This window comes from Buteo buteo, chromosome 4, assembly GCF_964188355.1.
Source record: "Buteo buteo chromosome 4, bButBut1.hap1.1, whole genome shotgun sequence".
Lineage (NCBI taxonomy): Eukaryota > Metazoa > Chordata > Aves > Accipitriformes > Accipitridae > Buteo > Buteo buteo.
Window position 1 is genome coordinate 66,447,125 of NC_134174.1, and position 21,960 is coordinate 66,469,084.

General features: G+C 38.0%; 1 protein-coding gene across 3 annotated transcripts; it reads right to left on the bottom strand.

Moving 5' to 3' along the window:
* Positions 1-1,981: 1,981 nt before the first annotated feature.
* On the bottom strand, positions 1,982-21,777 carry UROS (uroporphyrinogen III synthase). Of its 3 annotated transcripts, none has more exons than XM_075026603.1 (10): positions 21,603-21,769; positions 16,273-16,362; positions 15,469-15,552; positions 14,365-14,461; positions 12,543-12,617; positions 11,219-11,293; positions 6,892-6,975; positions 6,327-6,412; positions 4,258-4,356; positions 1,984-3,629 (listed from the first exon to the last, which is right to left on the bottom strand). In XM_075026603.1, the coding sequence occupies exons 2-10, from the start codon at positions 16,333-16,335 to the stop codon at positions 3,483-3,485; spliced, it is 810 nt and encodes a 269-aa protein (XP_074882704.1). In that variant the 5' UTR covers positions 16,336-16,362; positions 21,603-21,769; the 3' UTR covers positions 1,984-3,482. The 3 variants fall into 3 exon arrangements, 2 of the variants coding, with proteins under 2 accessions (XP_074882705.1, XP_074882704.1); XR_012650190.1 differs by having other exon boundaries at positions 3,534-3,629; positions 6,908-6,975; positions 21,603-21,777; XM_075026604.1 differs by lacking the exon at positions 15,469-15,552 and having other exon boundaries at positions 1,982-3,629; positions 21,603-21,770.
* Between the last annotated feature and the right edge of the window lie 183 nt (positions 21,778-21,960).

The following is a 21,960-nucleotide window of genomic DNA, read 5'->3' on the forward strand; positions in this document are numbered from 1 at the left end:
TTCTTCCCAGGTACAGCTTTGCTCCTGAATTCTCTACTTCCCCACCCCACCCCCCACAATGGGGGTTGTGGTCAGTTCATCACACATTGTCTCTGCTGCTCCTTCCTCCTCCTCACGGGGAGGACTCCTCACTCTTCCCCTGCTCCGGCATGGGGTCCTCTCTCCCTGGGCTGCAGGTGGAGATCTGCTCCCCCGTGGACCTCCCTGGGCTGCAGGGGGACAGCCTGCCTCACCATGGTCTTCCTCATGGGCTGCAGGGGAATCTCTGCTCTGGCACCTGGAGCATCTCCTCCCCTCCTTCTGCACTGACCTGGGGGGCTGCAGGGCTGGGGCTCTCACAGGTTCTCACTCCTCTCCTCAGTTGCACAGGGGTTTTCCCCCTTCTTAAATCTGTTCTCCCAGAGGAGTTGCCCCCATCGCTGATGGGCTCGGCCTTGGCCAGCGGCGGGTCCATCTCGGAGCCGGCTGGCATCGGCTCCATCGGACATCGGGGAAACTTCCAGCAGCTTCTCACAGCAGCCACCTCTGTAGCCCCCCCAGCTACCAAAACCTTGCCACGTAAACCTAATACAGAAGAGGAGAATGGAAAGGGGTGGGGGTTGTAGGGGCAGTGGGTTTTTCTGCAATTTCAAAAAAAAAAAAACAAACCCAAACCAAAATGAGCGCTGTAGAAAGTAGCCAGAAGAAAAACACCATTTACACCTTCCCTTATCCTGCTGATTTCAGAAGCAGCTGCTAGCATCGATACCACTGTGTGCTTCTGCAGGCCCATGACTGTCAGCCAATTGACAAGAAAAGCCTCAGCATAAGCCCTGAGAACCAGTTAATTGTCTGTTCCTGTGGTTGTGGGGGAAGTTGTGTAACCTCTTCTTGCTTCCTTGTAACAAAATGGAAGTACTATTTTACAGTACCTCACTGAGTCACATACATAGAATAGATCAGGTCTGTAACCTGCCAAATTACTTACTAATAAAAGTCTTAAGCCTTCCCTGGTTTATGAATGCTGCAGCGCTTGGGTAAGACTCATCCTCTGCAGGAAAACATCTCCTGCTTCTTAATTACACAGGCAGACTCAGCATTGCAAAGGCAGCGGCTGGGAGCGCGGTCTCTTCCTTAGAGCGGCGTTTGTGTGCGGGGAGGAGGCTCGCGCAGTGCTCTAAAGCCAGGTCGGTAGCGGGTAAAATAGCCAAGGGCCCATCGTATGGACTATCGTCTGGATCTTCCACGAGGATGAATTCCCCAGCCCCAGCCTGGGGAGAACTCGGTAGCAATGGTGAGCTGGGAATGGTGGTTTCAGCTGTGGGAGGGTTCCTTAGGTAAAGCCAAGCCAGGCCTCTACATAGCTGATCTGGATGGAAAGGGATAAAAACCCATTCAACTGCTGCAATTCTACTCCTTTTCTCTTTTTACTGCAATACATTACTGCGTACTACTGTGAACCAAGGTATAGAGCTGGTATTCTCAAACCGGTGTTTTTTCAAGCTGGTGTTTTTCATGGACAAACAGTATGTCTGAATTTCAGATTCAGAGATGGTATCAAGTCACTGCAACTGTTCGCGTGGCCTCCACATCCCACAGCAAATGCCAGCTACACCTCACTTAGGTTAACCTCTTCTACTGCAGGTCAAGTCCTCTGAGTTATCTTCTGTTTGTCACAGGTCAAGAAGGAGCACGCTATCTGTCTGAAGTGACAGAAGCAAAGCAACCCGATTTCCTCCTAGAGCCCTCTGCAGTCTTGGTTTTACATTGTTCTATTAAATGTGATGAGTACGTGTTACTCGACCATGATGGCTACTGATCGTTTCTGCTGGAAAGACATGTAGAAATAGGCCTGGGCTGATGAGGGAGACAAACAAGTAGATGTAACTTACGCTAGCAAAGAATTTGCCATATAGTGCAAGGGAGCACAAGCCTACGGTTGGCTTGTTTCCGGTTCTCACCCTCTTCTCTTGACCACGTCTCCCCTTCTTCCTCTTCCCCAAGGCACTAACTCGCACAAAACTTCTCCCAGCTGCCCTCTATGGTGTCAGACACAGAGATGTGAGTAGTACTGCAGGGGACTTGAACAGACTTCCAAATCCTCACTCTGCCGTGGATTTATTTTTGAAGGAAGAGATGAACAGTACTGCATGCTCATTGTTATAATGACGCTACCCAGCTGAATCTGAACCTTCAACAGCTTAACTTCACTCATCTTAAAAAAAAAAAAAATGGGCGGGGGGGCAAAGTCAACAGTTGCTGCATAACCATTCTCTTCCTTCTTTCCCTGGGGCTTGTCTACACTATCCTGCAGCTACATCCAGCTACCACAGCGATTCTAGTATCCTACAGGATGTTCTTTAATGATGAAGTATTCCTCCCACTGTTCAACATTATCTTGCAGAAATTAGTATACTTCTGAGACTCTATTTCATCTCAAGAAACTGAACTGCTTTATAAAGCAAAATGGTTGTCTTATTGTGCCCAGTCTGACTGATGAATCCACATACACAATTTGAAATTACTTCAGTTTATATTAACATAATTGGGTTCTTATTCTAGGTACAGAGCATCTTACCTAATTGGAAATTCAGGTCATATACTCAGAATTAAGCTAATAGAAACTTACAGCAAATGAGGATTTCTCTGTTATTCTATGAACCTCAGCACTATACTAACAACATGAATGACTTCCATGAGGATTATAATTGAGTATATTATGATTTAAATCTTCTACGAATTTCTTAGCATTAGCACTAAATAGGATTACTTTTTCTCCTTTCACAGATAAACAATTAAAGCATAAACCACATCCAAAACAGACAACTCTAACACCATTATTAATGATGATAAGCCAGTTTATTTCTCTGTTAATAAATCATCCTTCACTAGAGAAATAGAAACCAAAACCTAATTTTTTAAGACCCTGTACTGTAAGGATATTGAGTGGCAACAGCTGACCTGCTATTAGCTCCACGCAGTGCAACTTCACTTCAAGGACTGTCCTATTCCACTGAGAATCTACAATCATCATTTTAACATAAATGTTTGAAAAGCAGAACAATGAAGAAGGAAGCTTTACAACAGAAAATACTCCACTGTAAGTACGCTTTTCTTCTACAAAAGAAAAGGAAGAAGTGCATGTAAAACTGACTATACAGAGAAGGGAAATCCTTACCTTGTGGTAGGAGATACCTGAGGTGATACATTTATTTCAGTATACTACTTTGATGCAGATTAGCCTCTCACAACTAGTTTTCAAGGAATGCCCACATAAAATATTTACACTGCACACATGAGAAAAAGGGGAATAGCTAGATGCTTTAAAATATGCTGGACAAATTCTAGGTTTCTTAGACATTTAGATGCAAGCTTCTCACACAAGGCCCTGACAAGGACAGTGTTGCATAGTCCTGAAAAATACTTTCTTGCAGGACAACAGGTCTGCAAAATGGAAAAGTCTTCCACAGCACCATATTCACCTTCGAACGCATGCTGTGCTCTCATTTAGCTAAACAGCAGTTCTGTAAGCGATGTGCTTTTTGGATCCCAGCGGCGAGGTCTTGGGGAGTCGGACTCTCTGCAGTACAGCTAACTGGGATTCCTGCTGCTTCCATGGCTTCTGCAGTTGTTGGACCGATTGCAGCAAACTGAAATGACATTATTTACAGTTATCATAGCATAGTCAGTTACGGCATCAACTCTTACTAGTTACTTAGGTACATATCCTTCCTTCTTTGCTGACATTGTCAGTGTATCAACTTGCATGGCTGAGCTTACTAAACTGTACTAACCATTTCAGGTTGAAGATTTTCAGCATTAAAAACCACCTATCAATCGAGCTTCTTAGAATTTACTTAGGAAAGATTATTATTTATCTCGCCATTATAAACATTTAAAGCTCTTAGTCCCACAAAACAGGGAAAGTGAGAGGAATTTTAATATGCCTCAGCCCAATTCAAGTAAGAACTATTCATACCTTCACATCACTAACAGAAAAAAAAGCCTATACCCAGTGGAGACTGGGCAAGTTAGTTGGGGAAAAAAATTCTAGGTGAAAACAATTACTTTTTCTTTTTTTTAAAAAAGGCTCTCAGCTATATAATAACATTTGCATTTGCTATCTATGTATGTGCTATAATCTGTTTTTTCAGAGAAATAAAACACAAACAAAAGAGAAAACAAAGGTTTGTAAAGGGTTTAACAGCCTTCCTATCTCTCATTGCCCACCCCAAACTTCCTCCCTACTGTATTTCACCCCTTTTAAAGAGAAGATACCTTGATATGGTTGATTAAATCCCCCGAAAGCTTCTGAATGTGCTGGAGGCAAAATCTGACACCAGATGGACTGAAGAACACGATGCTTGCTGGAAATCCCTGAGTAAAAGTAACCATAGGTTGGCATATACTACTCACTACTCCAGCAGTGTATCAGTACACATTCACATAAATCCTTTCAACAGTCTCTATATGGACATGAAGTGTTTTTATTAATGAGGAACAGCAGTTAAGCCAACAGAAAGGGTTTCCTGTGGTGCAGACAGCCTGCCATACCCAGAATGCTGAAATTCAGGTGTGACTTGAAACAAATACTTTGTCAAACAAGCACTTGCTGATAAATGTACTGAAAGTGTTCTGCAGCCATACTTATTTTCCTGTTCAGCAAGAAAACTCAGCAAGCTATTTCCCTAAATCCATTCCCATCTATCTCAGTTCTGCGCATATTCTCTGTTTCCTAGCTCATGTGGTTTACCGTAAGTTCTGCCCGCCCTGAGAAGCTCTGGCAAAGATGAGGTGTTGCCTGAAAACCGCAGACCCCTGGAAGGGCTCGCTTGCTCTCAGAATAAGCCTGCCTTAAGAAAGCAGCAGAAACCTTCTGTAGCCAAAAGAAAACTGCAAAATTCGGTCTGGAATGAAGGGCCCAAGCTCTTGAGCTGTGGACCCAAAGCACATGCCTCCTTTATCATAATTTTCTGTCTGACAAGAAAGATACACTAGTTCCACTCAAACTACATCTGTTGTTATTTTATAGCGCATGACTTGGAAGCTAGCCTTAGCTCATGGAGGCCAGAATGACAGTTTAACACAGTGCTGTTCATTGTCTCATCAAGTGCTAAACACTTGTCGTTTTATGTCAGCTCTCCGCACACTAAATATATAACCACGATATCATCAGTTAAGAACAACTAAAAAGCGCATGAGAAACACATTTTAGCAGCTTTACACTGAAACTAACATCTAATTGCGGCAAGCAAGGAGTTCCATAAAAAGAGTTCAGACAGTTACAAAATGCAAATGCACTACTGATTCAATTTTGTAACTGCTATAAACCAAATACTGTGGGCTTCAGAACTGCCATATCCACTGGGGAACACCAGGATATACTACCGTGTACTGGTTAGACTGCCCACACCATAACCTTTTAGGACCTCTTGAAAAAGAACTTTAAAATCAGTATGTAATTTAACAAGACATTAATGCACAGATTCTAAAAAGAGGTGCAACACACTCAAGGAGGCCAAGTTTCTGTAAGAAGGGAGGCCTGCATTTTGAATAAAATTAATCCTAGATATCATGTAGGCTCCTACAAATGGAAAATTCAGAAAGCCATTCTTGAAAAAATGAAAGCCGTTATTAGTACCTTCAAATCTTTTATTATGCACTGATCCTTGATTAATGACATTTACTAGAGTGTTTTAAAAAGAGAAAAATATTGATAATTCTAGCAAATATATCTCAATACACTGGTCAACAGCATGCCACTTGGAATTCTAACACTTAAAATGAGAATACTACATTCATAGATTGGATCATCAGAGAAGGAACATTGAAACTATGTAGGGCAGATTACTACTGGATTCTGATTTGTAGTATACAGCAAAGATGTCCAGTGATATTTCAGTTACACTAATAAAAATTAATAATAAAGCTGTTCAATAAATATCCTCGCTAAATGTAATTTCTGACACAGTATTGCTTAAAAAGCAGTCTTGTCCAGCTCAAAGAAATAAACTGAATATGTAATTATTTATGCAGTAATTCTGAAACATACATGTATTTTGAAAGTTAGACAAAATGTGAAAAGTTTTGTTTTTCTTCTTTCTTGTGTCTTTTGGGCTCGTTTACAATTGTCATAAGAAATAACTGAGGGACTTGCGCTTTCTGTCTGAAACTTTTGCTAAAAGATTTTCTTGGTAGTCAACAGGGAAACAAAACAAGAAGCCCATGCAGGATATTCCTGTATCACCACAATTACCATTTACAGACAGCTGAATAAAAAGGAGTACATTCTGCTAGGTATTATCATATACCTCAAAAAACCCTCAGATTACATCAGCATCCAATACCTGTTGTGAGAAGTAACTGCTCAAAGATTCTTGCAGGTCAGTGTGTTGGGTTGTTTGATAAACAGTAAGGCTTTCCAGAGGTATACCTGGAATCAGGATATACATTCATAATTAAACAGGGTTTCATTAAATTTCTATTATTTCAAAAAACCACTCTCAACATCCTAACTGCACTTAAGTGTACTATTTTAGGCTAAAAAGATTAAAAAGATAGAGAAAAGGTACTTCTAGAGTTTCAAGATGTACTAAAGCATCTGTAATCAGAGGACCTCAAAGCACTCTGGCAAACTGGCAAGCCTTGCAGCGTTTCTGGGAGTTATCTCCCATCGCACAGAAGAGAACGCGGGTGAAGAACAAGGCAAATAACCTTGCTCACGTCATGCTACAGCTCAGTCCCAGCGCTGTAGGCAGCAATCCAGCCTCGCGGTTTTTACTCCCATCCTCTAACTTCTAGCCAACTTAATAGCAAATTCAATTTTTAGTTATTCAAATTTGGTTCACAAGCTCTAGATACAACTTTTCTCATAACTGACTAATTAAAATGAGGCTCCAAGGGAAGTTCAACCTTTTTCTCTAAGTACCGTAGGAAGTACTTCTCTTTTCAGGGCTCCACAAGGAAAAAGAAGAGCTGAGGAATTAGGTTTCTCTCCTGTAAATACACAAGCAAGAACTCTAATTAACTTATGTTTTTAATAAAGAGTAAACATGATACATTTAATACATTTTAAAGGTATCAGATGTTGAACACTGCAGTAAATGCTGCATGCTTCATCACAGACACAGCCGTAAGGTAACTGAGAACATTTGCAGTGCAACTGCATCCACAATTCAGAGGACAGAGGCTACTTAGCATGTAAATTAAAAAATATTCCATAACTATAATATGAATACATTGGCTAAAAAGATTGCACAAAAGATAAACCGCATTTCTATTCTCCTTGCCATTCTACAAAGCAAAACAAGTACTGTGCAAGTTATCTCCTCCTCCTTCTCCTCAGAAACACAATCTTCCTCAATTTTATATTTAAAATCTTAGTCCCACTCAATACATGACAGCTTGGTCTATATAAAAGAATGTTCAGGCAGACAAAGAAGAGGACAGAAACACTGTGCTGAAAAGTTTCTATCTATCTGAAACTAGCCAATAGCACTGTCTGTATGAGATTCTCAATAATTTGCTGAGTTTAGGGCTTAAACTAATTGTTTTGGCAAGTTTTTCACTGCTAGATTTTATCTAATAAAAGTGAATATTAACACTTTGCAAAAGATAAAGAGCATTTTAATCAAGGAAGAACTCAATTTTTGGATAGGAATTTAACAACAGGCTTTTTTTGCACAGAGTTTGCCTTTCCTATAAATAACAAATACAGAGAAAATTTCAAGATTAAATTCTATGCAGCTGCACACAACTTTGCATTCATCTTTCAAAATAAATCAGAGTTCCTCAACACATTTTTTTGTTACTAATTCAGATACGTTAATACAAATGTTTAAGAGACGACTACTAGAAAAATAAATGCTGCTTTTTTTTAAGTGCTGAAAGTAGATTCTTGGTTTATAACAGTAGGCATCAGAGATGCCTCGGGGGTGGGGGAAAGGACAGCATAGTAAAAATCAAATGGAAAGACCCTAGCAGGAGTCAACACAGATATATCTGACTGTCCTAAATGCACACTGAGGTTTTATTAGAAGCCACAGATATGCTTGTAATAAATTACAGGAAGGAAGAATGAACTTGGGACAGAATGTAAAAGAGATTGTAAAATAATAAGATAAAACCTAAATATTTCAGCATTAATCCTCCTGCAACTCATGTCAGTTAATTGAAATGTCAGTATGGTATCTGCAAAGAAACACTAATCCTTTTTGACTTGTGTTTACAAAGCACAGAAAAATTCCTTAGTAGGCCTGAACAATACAACAAGCATTGGCCCTCATGGTATCCCCTACTTCTGTAACCAACGCAAATGTTACACTGTAATAAAACTGAAAAAATATTTGCCTTGAAAAGAGAGTAAAGCTAACTAGCTAGTTAAGGAGTAAATTCCTTTATCTTCCCAATCACTTAAGCTGAAGTGGGTACCACAGCACAAAAGGTGAATACCAGAAGAAATTTCATTGCTTCAGATTTTATTTTTATTCTGACAATAAATTCTAATGATATAACAAATTTAGAGCTATTCTTTTCATTTACTTATCATTTTATGCATAAACAAAATTAAATATATACATAATAGGGAACATGATGTAATTTAATCTGTACTTCAGAGGTTGTTATAAACCACTTGATAAATTGAGAGTGCATAAGTATGCAAAATCCAATAAATCATTGAGTATGATTATATGTATCAACAACAGGCAGTCTCCAATGATTGAAATTCACTGTTCAGTTATCGAAACCAAAGGGTATTCAAAGGCAGTCATTTTTGCAAGGATAATGGAAATGTTGCAGCATTGTGTTAATTTAAATAGCCTGCTGGTGTTCCGGTATGAAACTGCCCTCAGGATACTCTATGTAAAAGGCTGTAAACACACAGTTCTCTCTTTCTGTGGTGGCTACCAGAAGGTGCTGCTGGCTCTGGAATTTCTCTGTTCCCACCAGAAAGTGCTGTTCCCTGTCCGGCTCCCTCTGTGACTGCCAGCTCCTACCTCGGCAGGAGGGTGCAGGCAAAGCAGGGAAAAAGCCACGGGATCAGACATGGTCAGAAGTAACAGGGTCTGTGAACCAAGCAGTTCCCAAGGGAGGAGAAAGAACCGGCATGATCCTCGACTGGACTGAGAAAATAACCAAGAAGATGTTATGATGCAGTAAGTGTGCCAGTCACAGGTGCACCAATGAGGAATTTTTCCACTGCTGGTACTACATGCACTGTTTTCTTTAGACCTGATCCTAGGTTTTTTTCACATTCATGCAACAAAAGAGACAGGTATTTTTCTCATCTTCCTTCTCAAAAAACCCCTCCATCTGCAAACTGGCAAACATTAATTCACTACCAGAAGTAAATTTCCTAGCACTAAAAAATCAGCTAAAACCAGTCTTTGTTTTAAAATATCTTTTGAAGAGTAGATGTGGGTTATTCTTCACTTATGGCATTTTTGTGTTGAAAATTTCATTTTTAATTTTCAGAATTTATTACTTAATCTTGTGTTGGCAACTCTAATTTTTATCATGAAATATTCCATATAGTTAAAATATTTTATTTGCCAATGAATAACAGAGCACTCTGCCCGTAAAAAACAATACTTGCCAGCTCAAATCAATTTTTCTTTTACCTATAAATCTCTGCTACTATGCAGACTTTGCTAATCAACACTCTCTTTCACATCTAACATGCCTAACAGCCAAAAATAACGTGTCAGGGTTCTTGACATCATTTCCACTACTGAAGCACCTAGCACCTTATTCAGCAAGTTCATAAAGCGTGGTCAGCAGTAGGGCTTTTATACCAGCAGATACAATAATTCATCCAACATCTAGAATAATTGCACTGTCATTTGTTTCTCTGACTAGGGTTAGCCAAAGACAGACTATTTACCTTGACTGACTGAATAACATGGCTTTTCAAAGCATTGGTCATTCTCTGTCCCGTCAGCGGACACTGCATGAGCCTCTAGATGAAGGTTTCTGTTCCCCCTTTTAAATTTGGGGCAGACAGTCCTTCAGCGAAGGACATACCTTGGTATCAGACTGAAAGCTACCCTCCAATTTCACTATGAGGCTCCACGACACAGCTCCCTGCTTTCTTACATGAGCGGGGATGCACCCCAGGTCGTGTAAAAGTACAGAGAAAAATCCGCCAGCTAACAGGTTGCTGCTGAGATACTGAACCTTAGGTGCGATTTTCACCTGGTACAGAGGTATTTTAGCAACGAGTTTCAGAGTGCTTGGGGACTAATTTTGCTGACTTCTTTTGATAACTGTTCCTCCCAGCTGATGCTCAAGACGGACACTTCGAAGGCAGCATGTACCTCAGTCGTGGATCCCCTGCAACACCACCACGTGCGGCAGAAGCTCCGAGGTCAAACTCATTGCACTGGCAGCTCCTGCTTATGACATTTTTCACCCAACTCCTATATCCCAGGCTGTACAAAAACACAGCCTCTTTTTTCACAGCTTGTACTGACCCACCCACTCAAAAAATAATGAGCCCCTAAGCCTAAAAATGTTTCTTATTACTACTGGAAATTTTAACAAACTACAGTAAAAGAACCCCGAGGCAGTACACTAACTAAACTTTTAAAAATTACCCAACAATCTGATAATACATTTAGAAGCAGCAAACAGATCAGCATATCCAGCTTTAACCATAACAAAATGGTTAAACAAAACAAACTATCATTTTAACTAACCCTTTTTGCAACTTCTTCAAAACCACTCTCCTTTGGTGCTGAAAAACAGATTCCTCTGAAACCACATGTTCATTCTGAGGAATGGAGTTCCCCTTATCTACCTGGAACTATGGCATGGTGAAAAATCCCCAGCATCAACTGGTTTGAAGCAAGAGAAGTCAGGTCACCCCAAGTTCACAGAGAAGCAGCACACCTACAGTCATAATCATTTAAATCTTATGATTAAGCAGCAATTTCCAATCATTACAGCTCTGATCTTTTAGTAAAAAAATACTTTGTCTACTGGGTCATATAGGATTATTAATCAATTACAGAGTCTGAGATTTCATGTAAATTAGTATTTTGCATAGATATTTCAAAGTATTTTTTATCATCCTTTAAAGATATCACCTGCACTACCAGAAGTTGATTCATGGGTTCTGCATAGAAGAGATATATGCAGTAAGTACTTCTCCGCTTCAGTGTACACTTGATTTATAGGAAACTCCAAAACAACGGAAGGTACATTAGCTTAATTTAAGTAGAAGATTTTAGATACTTACTTGAGCAAATATATTCAGCTAATTTTTCAGCATTTCCAGACTTTTCTCCTTGTGGAGTAAGACCAATTTCTTCCACTATAACCAAAAGCAGCAAAGAAAAACATTTAAATCAATGAGAACAATTCAGATTTACTATCACAGAAACATGGGTTGAAAAGGGAGACACAACTTGATCCACACTCACAAATACTTCTTCGTAAAGCAAAAAAATCAGAGCCTTTGAAGTAGTAACATGCTACGAAAGATTTGATTTTGGTTCTAGAAAGACAAAGTATGAAAGAAGAATTCTGGGGATAGCTAAGCTGTTTTGGAGAGTTTCTAAACTCTCCTACCTGAGGCGGTGAAACAGAAAGCACTGTCTGACTGCACTGAATGGGCTGCAATTCCTGGCATGGCATGGTTGCAGGTAGCTTCCCAACAAGCGTATCGCTCTTCTTTGTAGTGAAAGCTGAAATATTATCAGAAAATCTGAGTATAACACTGGTCTTTCTTAAGCCAGTACATAGGATTAAGATGAATTCCTGATAAATTAACTAATTTGGGACTTGACTGATTCAAGATGCTTGTTAGGTTACCAGTTGGTGATTCAGTGTTGTTACCAACCTGCCTGAAAAAATATGCTTTTTACAGAGGTAGCCAGTACTTATCTGAACTATTTTTGTACTAGAAGCAGAAAAACATCAAGATTCTTAAAACTGTCAAACGCTAGTCTTTTCATAATATTTCCTGTGTGGTTCAGTGGAAGCTAAAGCTACAATGCATTCTTACAATAAGAAAGGCTTTCATAAACTAAAATCTATGTTGCATTTTTTTATGTACATAAAATATATATTGCATCATATCAAAACCAGTGTCAAGACGAATAAAGCAGCTGACCCACTGAAGTCAATGGGAAGAAGACTGCTGACTTCTGTTTGGCAAATGCCTCACAGGAACACTGAGGGAATGAAGGGCCAGTGCATCACACTTTGTACAGTCTCAGACAACCATGTTATAACCCCCTTCATCCAATTTAATTTCCAAAGTGAACGAAAAAAACCACATGCAAATTAAGAACAAAGGGTTTTTTCTTCTTTTTTTGACCAAACTTTTAAAGTAGTTACCATCACAATACAAAAGTAATGAAAAACCAGAAGCTAGAACCTTAGCTGAACTAAGCACATATAGTTCTAACGTGTACACAATTACCTGTTTTCAAAATTATCCATTTATAAAACTTCCCTATATTTTCTTCCAAGCACCCTTGAATAGCAGCCAATATTCCAAAAAATGTACTTTACAAGACAGATTTATCTAAGATTTCTTTTTTTAAACCCCAGCTTACCTAGAGAAGCTGTAGCTTTTCCCACCACGTATGCTGGTTTGGTATTCCATCTTTGTTTAAGAGATTTTGACCAGGCTGAAAAACATTAAATTAAATTTAAGCAAGTGGCAACAAAATACAAATGCTAAATGAGTATTTGGACTTCTGTTTAATCTACAAATACAGCAAAATAATAATAATAACAACTAATACTCCACTACATATTTCAGCAAATCTGGACGTACAAAATGAATTTTTAATGTATTTTTTTTCATTGTGTAAACAGCAGTCTACAACATGTTTTAAAAGCTTAATTTGAATAAACAGTTCTTAGCTGCTTTTGCTAAGCAGCATTTTTAATGCACACTTGCCCTATGCCAGATCACATGCAACTTGCAATGTTAATTTATATTTTGGCATTAAGAATTTTAAAAAGCATCAAAACTCATAGGAAAAAACAGCACATAGTACAAAGGGAGATTTAGACATACAAACTGGTGGTTTAAAGTTGAAGGCTTAGGCAAAAAAACCACATATAATCTTATATGACAACAAATAAAAGGGTAAAAATCTATATTCATGCACTACAGTACTCTATAACACAACTCTTTCTTATACAAGAAAAATATAGCAACTGATTCTATTTTAAAAATACACCAAAAGTAAGTTATCAGCTCAGAAATAAAATCTACCAGAGACCAAAATAAAATTACTAGGAAGTGGTTTTCCTCCTTCAGGCTGTATCTTATAGATTACACTTAGATCCAGCTACCTGATCCCTATGCCCGAAATCCTAACGGGTCAAAAATAGATACACTAAGTCTTTTACTATCTTGTCTTAAAACAGTACATCATAGGACATTGAGTTCCTTTCTAGTATTCTTGGGGGAAAAAAATTAGAAATGGAAACTACAACAGTAATAAAAAAAAATCATAGGAAACTATTCTAAAGAAGGAAAAGGATTTATTACCTTTGAAAGGAACCCAAATAGGAACTAAAGACTCCCCAAATTACTAATCAGAACTACAGACGAATTCTAGGTAAGATAGTACATTTGACCAATAATCCTAAAATATAGCCCTCTGCTGTTGAAAATGCTAAAATGAGCTGACAGTGTATTTACTCAAGAGTGTAACCTTACTCACTGTACATTGATTAGTATGACTACAGCCAAAATATGGAGCAGATAAAGTAATGATATAATTTAAGTGCACACATAAACCCAAAGCCAGTAGTTAACACTTAGCATAGGAATTCAGAAGCGTTTACAAGGATTTCATAGATCATTGGTATGGTAATTTCTATTTGGCATTCTGCAGAATTCTTACAACTAATCTGTTGGCTTTTATGTATCACCATGTCTTCAGTGCTTTTTAGCTAATGCTAAATTCACTTGAAAAATTTTATATTCAAGACAGAGAAATCTGTTTTTCTGTAAGACTCCATATAAAGCCTACACAGAAATAGCAGCGGCCAGTTTCTACAAAATGCTCCTCTCTTTAAGGGAGGAAAGTGGTTAGTAAGCAAAACTAGGCACTGCAGCAAAATACTCCTCACGCATGAGTTTCTGTTTACAACTCTTTTTAGCAAAGATAACCACAACTGAAAAAGCTCACACTAATTAGTAATTTGCACCAAAAGCTCTCTCATTTCTAACAACAGCATAAGTGCAGAAAACCCAGCCCTCAACCCCTTAAAAGCTCAATTTCACAAGGCCTTTATGATGCCAAAAGAGCTTTTTAAAAAAGGCATACTCCAAACACCTACTGGTGGGTGAAATAAAATTACAGACTCCATAAAATACTGAAACAGAAAGACTAAGGAATATAAATATGCACTTACCTTCATTTTTACTATTCCCTTTTAAACATAGCTTGATGGCTTCTAATGCTCTTGGACTGGTAAAGACTAGGCCTCCGTAACATTCTGGATGAGAGAGCTACTTACAAACAGTAAATTTAAGAAGTAAATTAAAAAATTAATAGATAAATTTAAAAATTAAGTTGGTCAATTCTTTATAAACTTGTGAAGAACAAAACAGCTTCAATAAGTGTCTGAAACTGAAAAGGGCAAATATTTAATTACTATCAGTAGCCAGAGTATTTATAACAGAAATCTATAACAAAGCTTAAATACAGAACAAAACTTGCACAGATTATATTAATTCTGAGAATTTGTAGGAATGGACAAGGATTCCTGTCACTGAAATCAGCTGGAAGGATAGGCGAATGACATATGAGGTACTTAAAAATTCATACAAGAGAAATGAACTGTTATTCCAAGTAGTAACACAGAGGGTACTACCCAGACAGCTGCTTGCCCCCTGCCCCCTCAAAGAACAGTTAAGATTGCTAAGGGGCTCTCAAAGATCAGTACAAAAAAAGGAAAAATATTCTTGGATCACTTGTAGATGAAGATCATGATACATTCAAACACCTAACAAAGTTCAGTGCTGTTGGAGATTGTCAGTAAAGGGAACCTTCCTTGGAAAACCTTTTCAACATTTTAAAATGAAATATATACGTTGAAGAAAGAGTAGAAAGAAAACACTGATTATGCAATTTTATGCCATGTAACTAGGAGATGCAGTACACTATTTCAGTACAACTTAAGGGTAAACCTCAGGTAACCTTTAGTTGTCACTACAGTCTTCTCATTTTTTGTTGTGACTAAATGCCTCAACTTATGACTACCTATGCTCCATCACCCTAAACACGATTTCTATCTGACCAACTTAATTCTTCAACAAGTATGGGCAACATACTTGATGTTGTATACAATACTGTATTGTGTTGTATACAATACTGTATTGTGTAGAACTGTGTTTGTGGAAACACAAAAAAAGGTACCACAGAGGGCATTATTAAATCAAGATAAGACACGGCATCTTAGGAACCATGGCCTAAATTTTGTTGAAAATAAGAACTGAAATAATTTAAAACCTACCTTTTCAAATAAGCTTTCAAGAGATACGAATTCAAATGACAAAACTGGAATCAAAGTTGCTTCAAATCCATATAATCCTAATTCCTATCAAAAAAAGTTTTACAGCTCTTGAAATAGATTTCAAACAGTAGTTTTTTCTTTTTCAAAGAATTGACTAAGCACAAATATTTCTTCTTACTAAAGTAAAATACAAAGGCATCTTACTTCCTTTTACTACTGAATCTGGTTTTGTTAGTTATTTAGTATTACAACATAATACTAAACAAACAACTGTGAAACTGAGGCCTCCTACATAGCTACTGAATAGTTACAGTATACACCAGCACATAACTCTGAAGTCCTTAAGTGACAATCGATCACCTAGTCCTGCAAATATTCTTGTACATCTCTGTAATTCTTTAAAGTCAATAGAACTGCTCTTACAAGTAAGACCTACTCACATGACTAAAGGCAACAGCAGAAAGGACCACAACCTCTTTTTCACATTATATTCCCAGTAAGACTACTAACATTTTTTGTAATCTTAATTCTATCCATATGAACGTAATCAATATTAATTAATTAAAATGAAATTGTTTTAATATCAATACTTTGCTGAGAGCTTTAACGGTGAATTCAGTACGAATGCCCCACAACTAAAATAATTTTTTCAGTAACAGCAAATTTTCTAGCATACTTTTTTTCTTAGCATAATTTCAGACAGTCATTCGTAATTTTGTTTAAGCACTTTTTTCACTTGAAACAATCAAATTAATCTATCTTGCTGAACGACACAATTCTTTACTTTTTTAAAAATTTACTCACTTTAATATACGGATCTGGTCCTGAATCTTTGTCTTTGGGATCCTTCAGCAACAGAACCTTCATTGTTTACCAAATAACTGCAAAAGAACTCTGAAATATAATAACAGAATTTATCTAAATTAGATCTAGACGTCTTTCTACTCAACAGTGACTTTAATAGCTCAGCTTCAAAGAAACTGGGTTGCTAACAGTTGCACTGCTCTCTATACAATGAGTAAGCAGTTAACGTACATTCTCTGGGCATGAACATCCACCCTGATAAGACCAACAAATAACATGCTGTCTTTAGATAATACTGCTTAAGGGAGAAGCTGTAATGAAAGTCATCAAGGAGAGTACATTTTAAAGGAGAATGTTTTGTAAAAGAAGTAACAACCCCTACAATGCAGTCATGTTCAGCAACGTAATAAGCTCCTATCTGTAAAAACTTATTCTGTTCTATTAATTTCCATGCTAGTTTCCACCTTATGCTCATCATAATGAGTATGCAAGGGCTTATGTATCAAGTGATTTAATTTGATGCATTTGGGGTCTCACCCTTTTCATGGGGGAAAACGTGCAAGGCAGCGTTTCAATTTTTTTTTAAAAAATACAAACATATGTGTGCGTGTATATACACACATTCATACATCTGAATATAATATATATGATATTCATATGCCTTCTTTGAAATATCTATAGTAAACAAGGCAAGACTGAAAAAATATATTCTGTCATTAAAATAGAAGATGATAGTTGTCAGTTCGTTAAAAGTTGACTTTGGTGCTGAATTCAAAGTCTGCTACAACATATAAGCAAATATACCAAGCATCAAAGTAAACAAATGTGATAATACAAACAAAAATCCATTCTCTAACTGCACATTTACCTTAACTATCTATGTGTTACTTTCCTGATACATTACATACTAGCAAATTCACTTTAAAATTAATAATGATGAATATTCAAAGGTACAGAACATTTCAAATTTTATTCATTTGCATGACATGCATTCAAATCCTCAAAACTTCATCAAAAACAAAACGTCTTAACTGTTAGACATGTAAGTCCTCGTTTCCACAAGTCTTCCAGTGCTCAGTATTGACACAATGGTAGGGCTTTGCAGTTCTGAAATACCAAGGCCAGTGAAGTCAAAGGGAACGACTAAAAACACACACAGAAGAAGAAACAAGGACTTTGTCGAGGGCCATATCCTCAAAAAGTGTCATTCTCGCCGATTTCAAACTAGAGCAAACGCCAAAGTAGATCTCATCCACAGCTTTCAAGAGTTGGACACCCAAATACTTGAGTATCTAGTTGCTAGTAGCTTGAAGAAGGTAGGGCTAAGTGACTTTTCTCAGTTACTTTAACATTGTAACAGTCTTCACTTTAAAAATTCAACATTCTTGTAAAAACATTCTTTGCCCACAGTTCTTTGTAGTATAGATTGTTGTTCTGATACTGATGTTACTAACAATCTTTCCTGTAACTCCACCTTCAGTGCTTATGCTCTAAGTATGATAAACTTACATTTCTACTAGTACTCTTAAAGTCTAACAGCACCAATAAAAATGTTAACTCTAACTTACCACACCTTCCTATTTCCAAAATACATAAGATTTAATAACATTAGGAAGTCAACAAAACATAAATGTGAGGAAAAAAATAAAAATCCTTCCAAACAGTATAATACAAGATAACAATACTTTCTGGAAAGAGCAATTTCCAAAAATATTGTAATAAAACCCCCAGATGACATGAGAGAGTTAATTCAGGTACATCTGGGGAAAACCGATTTCTAATTAATTACTTTGGGTAGTTAGAACAAATTAACTTCCTATCCTATGCCTTATTACTGTGTCAAGTAATGAATAACAATAAGAAATGGGTAAACACCCATGCTTAACAAGGTGACTTACAATAATCAAATTATTTTGGTTAGATCCTGCATACAAAATATATACTGAAACCAAACAATAATTACAAAGTCATAAAATATCATGAACTACTGCCAGATGCAATTACCTAGCTGTCTCCTCTACAAAGAAATCATACAAGCTGTATTTTGGACTCAGCCATCTGGCTCACTTGTATAAAGAGCAAGACTGCACAGCTCTGGCGCTCCTAGAAGCCACTGGCTTATTTTCAATTCTGCCAGAAGGCAGCTCGTTTATCGACCCCAAAAAGGGGCTGCAACTGTCCAACAGAAGACAAATTTGACCTAGAGAATCTGTAAGTTTGTGCATTCATGAAAAACACGTATTTTGATCTGCAACTACCTTCTGACTGCATTTGGTTTTACTGCTGAAAAAATTAGTCTCCTTTTCCACAGCCATAAACTTCTCAGACAGTTCTGTTCTTTTAGCCCACGCAGTTCAGACAGGTTCCCATGCATTTGGTGACAGGCGTGGCCAAAGGAAAACTGGTGGAATATACCCGTTTCCAAAGGCCTGGCCATCACACCCAACGCTTTCTTAGCAAGTGTGCCCCACCACCACTGACACATCACTGTGAATCGGGGCAAAAGGCCATCTTAACGGGCAGGCAGAAAAGAAGGCCGACATGATCCCGAGAAGGAACAAGCACACATGAGCACATTTTCAAACCAAAAATATGCCAATATACATTCAAAGGGTGAACAAGTTAAAACTTCATGATGGATTCTTTTCTGGGGGGAAAAAAATGTACAGAGAAGTTTTTGTGACTTGCTGCAATGATGCGGGGGTCCCACTGCACTGGGAATGGTAAGAGAAACACAGTATATTTATTGGTTTACTTGTGTCCTTGAGATGTTACCAAGGAGTGCCCTACAAATGAGTGAAATACAATTTTCCAAACAGCTAGCTTTCTGCTGAATACACTTAGAGTCAAGAACCCTGACAAACATTCCTCTTGAATAAAAGAGCATTAAGAGAAAGCACATAAAAAAGATGTGCAGCATCGTTGGTAATTTTTGATGTATTCTGAGGGAAATACTTACAATACAAAGATATACTTTAGGTATCTTATATATTTTGCTTATAAATTATATCTTATATACTATATATATTTAATGAGAGGTATGCACAAACTTCTGAACAACCATTAAAAGTTTCTATTTAGAACAATGAATGGACTTAGCAGAGTCCAGCAGTGCTCAATCTGTATCTGGAAAAGAGAACGTGTACGAATAACCTTAATAAGTTTTACACTGCCAAGTCTTTTTTTTTATTGGATGATGCTGACTGCCCACTTTTGGCTCACTAAACAAGCACTTTGTTTGCCTGAGCACCAATAACAACCCTGCAAAGACTGTTCTTCAAATGTTAAAAAAATACCATTTAAAACCTATTAGGCTTGAAAACAGCTAATAAGAGATAAAAGATTTTTTGTCTTGAGCACACAGACACAAAGATGAAGAAAAACTTGTATTAGTCAATCTGAGGTTTGGGAAGCATCCAGTTAGCTCCGATAACAAACTACAAGAGTGACTGGAGTGTCTGAGGCGTTACATCATGACTGAAGGCTAAAACCAGTTTGGTGCTATTTCTCTGCATTCACATTACTTAAGTCCACCTTACTTAATTTAGAGGAAGGGTAATTTTAGGTCATGTTGCATATTCAGAACATTCTGCTTACAGACATAATTGAAATGTTTCCCATACACAGCATCACACAGTAAAATTCAACATCCCTGTGCCTTCAATTAAAACATAAAGCTAACTACAATGTGTCCCCCTGATATTACTGCAGTAAAAATGAGCAATACTCTTTCATATTAAAAAAAAACCTTTGCAGATTTTTTTATATACAACATTGTACAGAAAGAACATGTCTGTGGGTCACTCAACTTTGATTTCAAAAGCTGTCCCCAAACTAATTGCCAACTATCTCTAACAGAGGACAGCTTGTAAAAAGAAATAAATGGGTCCTTTTGTTTCTTGCTGCTACGTGACACCAAGAGCTGCAAAATATATTAAACTTTTCTAACACTATTCTGATTATAAGCAACTGTATGGGTCACACAATAAGGTTTGATTGTCAAGTGCAAAGGGAATTGTCTGTTTCATCATAAACATAAACAGAAATGAATTAGGAGAAACTACTGAGATAAGATTTTTAAAAACCTCTAAAAATCCCTGGGCTAGGATTTTTGATGCTATGCATTTCTTACCAATATTCTTTGATTTGATGGGTTTAATAACCACAGAAGAAAAAAAGCCTACCTGTAAGGCTGCCATGAAGTATGGTTCAGAAACCTACCAAATTCACAGATAATGTAACACCTGTATCATCAAGTAACAACAACAACCACCAAAAGATTTCACAACAATTCCTACTGTTTGGGTGTCTATGTCGCAAAACTCAATAACAAAACTGGTTCTTTAACGTGGCAATCCAGAGGAGCAGCAAAGGACTCAGATCCTTCTACTACACCATGGACTTTTACCAAAAGTAGTGTTAGTCATTAGTGTCATTCTTGACTGATATAGTTTCAAAAATAAAATGGAAAACTGTATATAGATACCGATTGCATCCCCACAGAGGCAGTTTTACTGCAGCAGTAAAGGGCTTTGCCAATATATCTTTCTCCACACTTAATTCTTTCCCTGTGTATCAGTATTTGTATTTTGGCAATGACCTAAGTGCTCCCAGAGCACACAGAGCTCTCAAAAAATAATTAAAAAAAATAAACACACACATGTTTTCTACTTTAAAGAGACACGTAAATTCTATTTGGATTATATTTATAAAGCCAAAATTACATCCCAGGCCCTACATCCCAATGCCTTGCATTTCTTCTGGCTGGCAGTAGCAAATGCCCACTCCTCTTCCTCAAATGACCTCATTAACACCTACCTTTCTTAACTAGACATGAAGACTTAAATGGAACACGGTCTGCATGAATGAGCTCAAACATTAATGGCCACATCTATGCTTTTAGTGCTTAGCACTTTTCAACACACTTTCCTGATGAGTATTTTTATGAAAGCCACATTTACATTGTCTTCACTGTATTCCACCTCACTGCCTTTTCTGTTTGTTTGCCTGGAATTACATGTAACAAGTCTGGGAATTATTTTTTTAAGTAAGCACTTGATTCCTTTTTTTAATTTGGCTTTCGGCAGTTTGACTAATGTCATAGATGCTCAGGACAGATATTTAGGCCCCTGTACCGTAGTTCAGCCTCCGTCTGGCTTTCTTTTCGCCACAACGGTGTAGAGGACAGGTTCAACAGAAACAGGCCAAGAACAGAGGTGGTGAGGGTGGAAGAAACCTGAAGACATTTGTCACAGGGGTCATTTATTTTGCTTGCCTTTAAACAGGGCAGGCAGCGACAACGATTCATACGCACCCACGCTTCCACGTACCGTTTCCAGGTGTGTCTGGAGTCACAGCAGAGTCCGGGTGACCTTCCCAGAATACTCTATTTCTTTTAAAGCAGGTGACAACAGCAGCACGAAGAGAGAATCCCAAGTTTTGGGGGTTTTTGGGGTTTTTTTAGGAGCGAGGAGAGGGGCAGATCGGGACGTGTTTCCCCCCCCCCCAGCTCCCCAGCCGCCCCTGTGAGGGCAGACCCGGCCCCGGGACCCTCAACCCCCGTCCCTTCGCCGTTTAACACAGCTTTTCCCTGAGATTCACAGCGGGCAGGCAGGACGTAACCCCAACTCCCGCCCTGAGGAGGTTTACCGCGCTGCGGTCACCACACAGCCGGAGGCCCGCACCCGC